The following is a 10,704-nucleotide window of genomic DNA, read 5'->3' as shown; positions in this document are numbered from 1 at the left end:
GAAAGGGCATGGGTTTTGGAACCATTCATATGTGGTTTTAAAATTTGACTTTGGCATTTATCTCTGTAAGAACTTGAGAAATTTACTTAGTCTCTCTGAGCTTTGGTATATTCAGAATGAAGATGATACTAAGAGTACCTACATCATGAGTGTTACTTAAGTGGAGATGTATACAGTGCATTTTAAATTCATTTGGTCCCTTAACATTTTTCCTTCACTTCTTATCTTTTCAGAGTTTCTTCTTGAAGGGCTCAAGGACTGAAGCATCCCACAAAATGATCCTACTGAATAACTCCCAGAAGCTGCTGACCCTATACAAATCCTTAGCCAGGAGCATCCCCGAATCCCTGAAGGTGAGGGAACAGTGGGAGAGGCACATGGTTTTGTGGATGTTTCTTTACCTTTCTGTGCCTTTACCTTTGGTCTTTGCATCAGTGAAATGGGAATAATATTAGCACCTACTTCTTAAAGTTGTTGTAGACTCTAAATAAATTCATACAATATTAATGCTAAGAGCATTGCCAAGTGCCCAGCTAGTGCACAGTAGCTTTTTGGTATCACAAGGACACCTACTTGTGAGTTCTGCCTGCTTGCTGGTGATTTCACGTCCATCAACATGGTCCTGGAGATGCTGCTCATCTCACCATCACTGACTTGGTCTCAGTACTGTCTCTTGACTTCCATTTTTCTCTTTCTCTTCACATCCAGATCCTCATCTCTGGGGATCTCAAATTCTCCTAGTTCTCTCCTTCCCTCCTTCAGGTGTACGGCTCTGTGTATCACATCAGTCACGGGAACCCCTTCAACATGGAGGTGTTGGTGGACTCCTGTCCTGAATATCAGATGGTTATTATCCGGCCTCAAAAACAGGTAGGCACACAGACAGGAACTGGTGGAGCCAGGCAGGTCCAGAGGGTCTGAGGAACTGACTAGTTGAGACATCAGGGCTGCTTTTATAGAGTGAAAGGGAATGTGAGTATTTTAAAACACTTCTTCAGTACTTGGCACCTTGCACGAGTGCCACGTGTTCCCTCCCTTCCAGTTAAGCATAAGACACATCTGGGAAAGGGGGTGGAAGGGCAAGGGGAGGGAAAAACAAGGCTGACACTGGCAGATTAAGTACCCTTTGAGGTTGCAGGGGTCACCTGCAGGGCCTGAACGGGGCCAATTTACAGGGTAAGTTGGGTGTCCGACATATCAGAACAGTGACTTAGAAACAGAAACCAAAGCAGAAGTCTACCGGTAAAAATTACCTCTCAGGGCCAGGCATGGTGTCTTCTACCTGTAATCCCCAGCATTTTGGGAGGCCAAGGAAGGAGGATCCCTTCAGGCCAGGAGTTTGAGGCCAGCCTGTGCAACATAGTGACACCTCCTCACTACAAAAAATAAACAAAATTGGCAGGGTATGTTGGTGCATGCTTATACTCCAATCTACTCAGGAAGCTGAGGTGGATGACTTGAACCCCAGAACGTCAAGGCTGCAATGAGCCAAGATCACACTACTGTACTCCAGCCTGGGCAACAGAGTGAGACCTTGTCTGAAAAGAACAAAAAGAAAAAAACAAGTTGCATCTCAGGAATCAGGGAAGGGACTCCGGGACTCATAATTTCTGTGTGTCAACTATGTCGAAACACTTCTCTTGTTGTTGAGTGTCATCATCAGAACGATTTTACGAAGTGAGCATTAATATCTCCAATGTAGATATAAGGAAATGACAATGATAAATATTAAGTCATGTAGCTGCTGGATACTAAATGCATATATGCATTGCCCAATCTGAATTCAAGTTCAGTGGACTCTGCCAGTTCTACTAGCTATGTAACCATAGGCCCTTCTCTGAGTTTCATCATCTATTAGAATGGGAAAAAATAAGAGGACTTTCTTCAGAGGATTACACAAGGTTTAAATGAGATACTGTACATCAAAGACTTAGTACATAGCACAAAACTGTAGATAGTATTTACCATAATTAGCCATTATTGGCTGAGGACACACAAGGAATAAACAGTTAAGCTGAAATAGTAATATAAACCTAGGTCTGGTTTTTTTGCCCTAAAGACTTCCTCTTTTTATATCTGTTTTCTGCATGTCTGGTTAGTAAACTGAAGTCTCATGGTCAGCCCAGCTTCATGTGAGTATAGATACTGAGCCTCCAAATAATAGTAAGCCACCCCAGGTCTAGACTAGTTTACAAGCTGGGTCGGGATTGGGATGCAGAAAGTGACAAAGTAATCCTACATTGAGGAACAAAGTGGTAAAGGAGTGGGAACCAGGCTGAGCCTAACACCTTCCCTAGGAATGTTCTTTTGATCTCCTGGCTTCCTGACAATTTGGAATCAAAGAATAATGCTTAGTTTGTTTAATCCATGGCCCAATGTCTTCAAAGTGTGATAGGCTAAATAAATGTAGGAGGTCAAATAGTTCTTTTTACTTCAGTAACTTAGTAGTTATTATACGTATTTTAGCAACATAACTATAGCATCAAACCATAATTTCATATATGCGCTACTTTGAACAGGGCTAGTTTTTATAAAGTGAGTCAATAAACAAAAATATTAAAATATAAATGTTCCACACCACACATATATGACTAAAAAAGTAGAAAGAAGGAAATATGCTGCAATTTACTTGGAAATACAGTAACTTAGTCTAATTCCATTACGTATGACGTTTCTCTCAGTATTGAAAGTCAATCCAATTTTTAATAAGACCGTTTTAAGGTGATATGCAGGAGAATTTATCTAGAAAAAGTAATTTTTTCTTTGCAGGTTTTTAATCACAAAGATAATATATGTTGATTATACAAGTGTAAAAATACGACATGATTTTAAGAAGTTAATAACCTCTCACCTCCCCTTCCCTCCTCTCCTCTTTTCCTACCCCTTGGGGTAATTAGTGTCCTTGCCCATGTTAACACAAAGGGATATTCACTGATGATCTCTTCTGTCATCACTTTTTAATTTGCCTTTGACATATGGAAATCTCTTTGGGTGAAACAAATAACATATTTGTTTTATAGCTGTTGCATTCCATAGAGTCAATGCAATTCAATTTAGTCAGTCTTTCTCTTGCTGTTGGATTCAAATTGTTCATACTTCTTTGTCACTACAAAAAATGCTTCAGTAAACATCCTCGTATACATGTCTTTACATCCTGGTAACTTTCCTCAGTACAATTGATTTCCAAAAGGGATATCTCCAACTCAGAGTTATCCTGCCAGATTACCTTCCCAAAGGATTCCACAGTTTTATTTCCATTAGCAGTGTGTGGAAGAATTGTTTCCCACATTTTTCGCCATCACTGAATGTTATTCTTCTTTTAATTTATGCCAAACTAATGGGCGAAAAATGGCATCTTGTTGTAGATTTAATTTACATTTCCCTGATTGGTGATATTGAACATATTATATTTTCCTATGTTTATCAGTCATTTGGGGTTACTTCTTAAGTGTTTACATTGCTTGACCATTTTTACACTGGGGATTTGGTCATTCTTAAAATTCTGTAAGTGTTTTGGATACTAGTAATACTAACACAAGGTTTATGCTACAAATTTGTTGCCCATGTTATAATTATTTTCTATTTGATTGATGGAGATTTTGACATAAAGAAATTTTTAATTTTCATATAATCAAGCATATTATTTTTTTCACTATGACTTCTGAGGTTTTCTTGTTTTTCTATTAATAATTAGAAAGATTTTTCCTACTCCAAGAGCATACAAGTATTTTCTTATTTTGTCTTACATTGAGTTAATTTTTATTTTTGACATTTCAAACTTCATTCTATTTGGAATATATTTTTGAATAGCATAAATTAACATTCTTTTATATTTTTCTTCCTTATGGCCAGCTAATTACATTAGTACTATTTATTAAATGAGTCATTCCATTACTGAAATATAAATGTCTATTTTGTCATATAGCATGTTTATATATTTTTGTATCAAATTCTGTATTTGTTTCTAGTCTTTTCTCATGCTATTTCATTGTTTTTGTGGTAAGTTTTAATATCTAGTAAAGCAAATAATCCTTCGCCAATCTCTTTCTTACTTTCTGATAAACTTAAGAGCTATATGAACTAATTTTTCTAGATCTCCACCAACTACCCCTACTAACTATTGCAATTGTGATTGGTATTGGAGGAGCTTTCTTAGACGATTTTGGATTAATATTTTTGGCTACTAAATTTTTTCATCTAGAAATATGATCTTTTTCTCACTTTTTCAGTTTTTGCTCTATGCCATCTTGTAAAATTTTATTGTTTTCCTTATGGTAAACTATGTAATTTTCCATTAAGTTTACCCTTAGGTATTTTATACTATTTGTTAATATTATTAAGTTATTTTTCCTTTTCTATTCCTGAGCATTCTTATTTTGTTATTGCTTTTTATTTGGATTCTTGATTTCCAAATATGTCACAGTATTCTTTAAAATCCTGCTTTTTGTGTGTGGGCTTTTATTTGTTTTTGTTTTTTTGCCAAAGTCTCTAGGATTTTCTAAATGTGGAATACTGTAATCTACAAACAAAGTAATTTGCTGCTTCCTTGCCAAATTACTTTGGCTTTTAGTTCCTTGCCTTATTGCATAATGTACAACTAAGAAAATAATACCAACTAACAATAATAATAGTTCTATCCTTGTCTCATTCCTCATTTTAATGAAATAACTGTAAGAACTTACATTTGGAAATACACTTGATTCTGTCTTTACAGGTTTAGAGCATTTTCCTGTTCTTCCTGTTTTCATAGAACTTATATTTAGAATGGAGGGTAAATTTTATGGTATTTCATTTTTGTCTTTTTTTTTTTTTTTGGCAATTTATATACTCATGTAATTTTCCCTCCTTTAATTTATTACACTAAAAGATCTTTCGAGCAAAGCCATTCTGGCCTTTCTAAAACAAACTGTTCATGTTCACATTCTTTTGATATACTACTGAATATTTTATAAGAATTTTTGTATTTGTATTTATAAGGGAATATGGTCAATAACTCTCTTTTTGTTATTTTTTTTTACTAGATTTGGCATTAGGATTTTTCTTCTGTTACCAAAGTCTATTATTAAAATTATGTGTTTGTTTTTGGCTTCTGTCGAATTTAAATATAAAATAATCTGATTTTGGCTACGCTTTATTTTTTATTTCAACATTCCTTTTAGATACACGGGGTACATGTGCAGATTTCTTACATTGGAATATTGCATGATGCTGAGTCTTGAAGTAAGGACAGATCCCATCACCCTGGGAGTGAGCATAATGCCCAATAAGTAGTTCTCTAAACCAGCCCCTTTCCCTCCACCCTCTAGTAGTCCACAGTGTCTATTGTTCTTACATTTATGTCCATGTATGGTCAATGCTTAGCTCCCAGCTGTGAGTGAGAACATGCGATATTGGGTTTTCTGTTCCAGCATTTATTTGCTAAGGATCGTGGCACTGTGGAAAGTAGCCTGGAAATCTCTTAGAGAACTTAAAACAGAGTTACCATTCAACCCAGCAATGCTATTACTAAGTAAACAGCCAAAAGAAAATGAATCATTCTACCAAAATGGCACATGCATCTGTATGCTCATTCCTGTGCTGTTCACGGTAGGAAAGAAATGGAATCAATCCAGGTTCCCATCAATAGTAGATTAGATAGAAAAAACTTGGTACATATATTCCTATGGAATACGATACAGCAATAGAAAAAAATAAAATCATGTCCTTTGTAGCAACATGGATGGAGCTGGAGGCCATAATTCATGTCCACTTTTTAAATGGCAGATGTTTAATTTAATTTCTGATATGTTCTATTAGTTTGTTGAGGATTTTTATTTTTTTGAACAATTTTGGTAGTTTATTTTCGACTGATAACATCCATTTCTTTTATCAGTAAATATGTTGCCTTGGAGTTGTATATAATCTTCTGTCACAATTCTTTTTTTTTTTTTTCCACTATTTCCTTTCTCATTTGTCATACTTCTATTTTTTTTTGTATTTTTCTCTGTTTCCCTTTTCATCTCTCATACTCTGCTTATTGTTTTATTTTTGCTTTTTCCTCTTTCTCTTCTATTTTCTTATAATGCCTTATCTGAAGTTTGTCCCTCACTCTCTCCTCTCTTTGCCATCTAAAAACAAACTTTTGGCTTTATATGTCCTTTGCACTGTCTTGTTCTCCATTTCGTTATTTACAGCTTTCATTTTTATAAATAGTTTCATTTGCTTTTTCTAGTTTACTTTGATCTTCTTTTTATAATTCCTTAAATATTTACTTGGCTATTTCTGGTCATTCTTTTAAATCAGGTTTTTAAAAATATCTGCTCTTCTAAATTTACTGAGGATTTGGTTTTGGCCATATTCAGGAACTTGCATTTATAAAAACACCCTCAAATTCTTGAAGGTTTCTTTAAATTAGTTACACTATTTTCTCTTTTACTCTTTAACAATCCAATTTCCAACATAATATTAATACATTCACTGCTAAAACCCTCATACTTATTGTTTATATTTCCCCTGAGAAACAGAAACTCATCTTTCCATGAAGTTTGTGGCTTGCCAGAATGGGATCATGAGTCTCTTTCTTTTAAACCCATGAGTCTAACAATACATAAATTACCCAAAGTCCTACCAAAAATTCAGTTACTTCATTCTGTTTTGTGGGCTTCTGCCTGTAAAGACAGTGTCACTCTTCGAATAGGCTGATATCCTGTAGGCTTGGGAAAAGGCAATGTCTTCTTAATGTTTATATTCACTAAAGTATCTTGTCCAAGCCCTGGACGCTATAGATTCTAGGACACTGTAGATTCTAGGTGTCTAATGAAACAGTAGGCACTAAAACTTAGAGAAATCACAGTTAAATTTATTTTGAGCCAAGGCTAAGGACTTAAACCTAGAAGCACAGACTCAATACAATCCAGAATATGTCCCACTGGAGGTTATGGGGTGCACAGCATATATAACAGGGGGATACGTGTGTCATAGGAGGTGAGAGAAGCAGGGAGAGAAGCAACTGTTGCAATCTTTTGATTCTGCTGGGTGATCAGTGATGCTATATATAAAATTAGGTTAAGTGTACAGTTGAGTGGGTAGGGAGAAAGGTGAGATATCTTAAGGCCTGGTGCAGGGTGACTGATTTCATCCTGTCTTTGTTCTGTATCTGATAAACTGGTTTATAACCAGTACCTGTCAGTGAAATATTTAACAAACTCTCGTTACACAGGCAAGAGGTCAGCAGTAGCTTATAGGCCTAGCTTTTATTATCCATGTGCCCAACTGAAGCCAGCGTGGGCTGCTGTTAAAATTATCTTTTGAATTTTCATTTCTCTGATAATTTCAATCAGTGAGAGGTGAAGAAAAAGTTCAAGGGAATGATCTGATCTTTCACCATCCTATACAGGAGATGACAGACGACATGGATTCATACACAAATGTATATCGTATATTCTCCAAAGAGCCTCAAAAATCACAAGAAGTTTTGAAAAATTGTGAGATCATCAACTGGAAACAGAGACTCCGAATCCAAGGTAATGGGTCTGAAGAAATGGTCAAGCAGCAGTGCTTCTCAAATTGAGTCTTCAACTAACAGCATTAGCATCACCTGAGAGCTCATTAGAAATGTAAATTCATAGAAACTCTGGGAGCTGGGAGAGGTGGAGCAATCTGTGGTGTGACAAGGACTCCAGCAGGTTGTGGTGTAAACTCAAGTCGGAGAGCGACTAAGCACTGAGGTATTAATCAGCTGGGAGCAGTGTAAGTAGAGAACTCCATGTCTGACAAGATTGCTTTCTTGGCTTCCTTCCCAGGTCTTCAAGAAAGTTTAGATGAGGGGATAAGAGCGGCTGCATTGTCAAAGTCAGTGAAGGTAGAGTATTCAAGAGCAGGCCTCTTCATTATGGAAGATTTCCTGAATCTCCATGCCTCCAATAAAAGCAAGCTTGGAAGCTGGGCTGAGACAGGCCAACCAGCTGATGAATTTGAGAGGTACAAAAACATGTGCTGATCATTTATAATTGCTATTCCTTGCACATTTTTTGTAATGCACATAAATCAGTTTTGGAATGAAGAGAGGATGAATTCATTTCTTGAGATGAATAAAGGTTGTCAGTGGTCAAAATACGCAACTTTGCACTGGTGGGTCTTTAAACAAGAAGAGTGCCTGGATCTCTAGATTGGGACGGCACCCAGAAATTACAGGAGTTAGGATAAAAGTTGTTGCCTTTTTGTTTGTTTGTTTTCTACAGCGAAACTCTCAATTTGAAGTATGCCCAGCTGGATGTCTCTCATTCTGGGCTGGTAAATGACAACTGGAATCTAGGAAAGAATGAGAGGAGCCTGCGTTACATCAACCGCTGCATAGCAGCCCTGCCAACAGCCTGTATGCTGGGCCCAGAGGGGGCCCCAATCTCATGGTTAACCATGGACCCTTCTAGTGAAGCAGGAATGGCCTACAGCATGGAAAAATACCGAAGTAGAGGCATCATGGTGCAGCTGACGTTGAGATTCAGGAAATATCTGCTTCAGAAGAATATTCCATATTACTTCTCTAAACTGGACGTAAATGAAAAGTACCGCAGGGTTATGGGGCAGTATGGTGGCTTTGAGGTTTCCTGTGGGTGGCACCAATGGACCTGCTATCCACAGAATCTAGTTCCATTTTAGATAATTAATCTGCTTAGCAATCCTTGGCAAGCCATCTCTTAATATTAAAGCAGACACCACAGAATAGCTTTCTTCACATACAAATGTTTATATGGCATTTGTGATATGCCAGGAACTCTTCTCACATGGAGACTTGATGTTAAAAGATACAGCCATGATCTTAAGGAACTTAAAATCCAGGGAGGAGGCAGGGGAGGGTATAGTCTTTAAATAAGCTTAAGTGTTGTAGGGAAGGACAGGGTTACCAGTAAACATGTAACTAGAAAGCCAGCCTCAGTTCTTACCTCTAGGAATCAGAACTCTTCATGAAACTTGGTTGGTAGAATCTGCTATCTGGGGGCTGAACATAGTGGTTCACGCCTGTAATCCCAGCACTTTGGGAGATTGAGGTGGGCAGATCAGGAGGTCGGGAGCTCGAGACCAGCCTGGCCAATATGGTGAAACCTCGTCTCTATTTAGAACACAAAAATTAGCTAAGTGTGGAGGTGCGTGCCTGTAGTCCCAGCTATTTGGGAGGCTGAAGCAGAAGAATCACTTGAACTCAGGAGGTGGAGGTTGCAGTGAGCCGAGCCAAGATTGCACCACTGCACTCCAGCCTGGGTGACAGAGGGAGATTCCATCTTTTTTTTTTTTCTGAGGCAGAGTCTCACTGTGTCGCCCAGGCTGGAGTGCAGTGGCACCATCTCGGCTCACTGCAAGCTCCGCCTCCCGGGTTCACGCCATTCTCCTGCCTCAGCCTCCCCAGTAGCCAGGGACTACAGGCACCCGCCATCTCACCCGGCTAATTTTTTGTATTTTTAGTAGAGACGGGGTTTCACCGTGTTAGCCAGGATTGTCTGGATCTCCTGACCTCGTGATCCGCCCGCCTCGGCCTCCCAAAGTGCAGGGATTACAGGCGTGAGCCACCGCGCCCGGCTGCAGATTCCATCTTAAAAAAAAGAAAAGAATCTGCTATCTGGAAGATAAATGAAGGACTTTAATAAAATTGTCAATAGAATATACCTAATCTATATGGACACTTTATTGGAAATAAATACCACTGCTATGTATGGATTTATGAGGCAATGGCTACACTAAAGAATGGAATCCAGCTCTTAGTTTAGTGACTAGCAAGGTATCATAGTGAAGCCTCAGACAAATGGCTTTTCTACACTACCTTTCATCACTGTTATGCAGAAAAGGAAATCCAGAGAATCAAGTGGACTGGCTTTGAGGCCTCTGCAATGGAAATGGCATTTGTTTTGCCTCCTTTCTCCTACTCTTTCTCACTTCCTCTACATTAGTGAAGCATGGCACAGGACAAGGTGTTGCCTGTGAGGCTCTTTATAAGTTCAGATTTTGGTGTTTGCACCACTGCTATCTTAAGGGATCGGGGGCATTCCGGGGAGAAGTGACCACTAAGGTGAGGACTGGAGAATGAGTAGGAGTGAGTCAGACAAAAAAAATGCAGAAAATCCAGATGATGCAAAGGACACGTGCCATGTACTATCTTAAGAACTTTCTAATTGAACACTTATATTACAGTTTCTCAATCCCTGATCTTAAAAAATATACACTTCACAAACATAACGTGGCCTCTTTCATTCTGCTCTGCCACCCTGCCATTGGAACTTGGATTATTGTGAACATTGAAACTACAGCACATACAAAAAAGGCATTTTTGTTGTTTCTGATAGTCTAGATTTTAAAAAGGAAATAAATCTTAATAGAATTGGCTTTGGGGGTAAAGTCTACCGGTATTAACCAACACCTATCCTCACCTCTCCGTAAAAAATAAACCTCCACAAAATTGAATGTTTATACTTAATGCAATTTTAAAGTGTGCAATTCCAGCACCTAAAGAATTGTGTAGGTCATGGAGCTTTTCAAAAACTCCAATTCATCTCAGAAGGCTGTGGTAAATCTGTTAGAGCTTAGTATGAATCAATCCAATCAGATTTCCAAACACCTAAGACCAGGCTGATTTGTTACATTGACTGAAATGAAAGCATGGTCTCAGAAAGAGGAAACATGTCATTTGGGATTTCAAAGGGTGAAGAATTCTTTTTTTTTTTTTTTTTTTTTTTA

The 10,704-nt window shown here is 37.9% G+C and overlaps 1 protein-coding gene across 1 annotated transcript; it reads left to right on the top strand.

The window, feature by feature from the left end:
* The first annotated feature begins 275 nt into the window (after positions 1–275).
* LOC111544777 (glycine N-acyltransferase-like protein 1) lies at positions 276–8,679 on the top strand. Its single transcript, XM_023215436.2, has 5 exons — positions 276–353; positions 763–870; positions 7,376–7,502; positions 7,782–7,959; positions 8,220–8,679. Exons 1-5 carry the CDS (start codon positions 276–278, stop codon positions 8,635–8,637), a joined length of 909 nt encoding a protein of 302 aa, XP_023071204.1. The 3' UTR covers positions 8,638–8,679.
* Positions 8,680–10,704: the final 2,025 nt, after the last annotated feature.

The sequence above is a fragment of the Piliocolobus tephrosceles genome, chromosome 13 (genome assembly GCF_002776525.5).
Source record: "Piliocolobus tephrosceles isolate RC106 chromosome 13, ASM277652v3, whole genome shotgun sequence".
NCBI classification, from domain to species: domain Eukaryota; kingdom Metazoa; phylum Chordata; class Mammalia; order Primates; family Cercopithecidae; genus Piliocolobus; species Piliocolobus tephrosceles.
This window is presented reverse-complemented; position numbering and strand designations above follow the sequence as displayed.

Excerpts from the sequence above, each read along its gene's own strand:
- LOC111544777 (XM_023215436.2), top strand. The coding sequence starts at position 276 with ATGATCCTACTGAATAACTCCCAGAAGCTGCTGACCCTATACAAATCC. Across the intron at positions 354-762 it reads GCATCCCCGAATCCCTGAAG|GTGTACGGCTCTGTGTATCA; the intron begins GTGAGGGAACAG and ends TCCCTCCTTCAG. Across the intron at positions 871-7,375 it reads TTATCCGGCCTCAAAAACAG|GAGATGACAGACGACATGGA; the intron begins GTAGGCACACAG and ends CATCCTATACAG.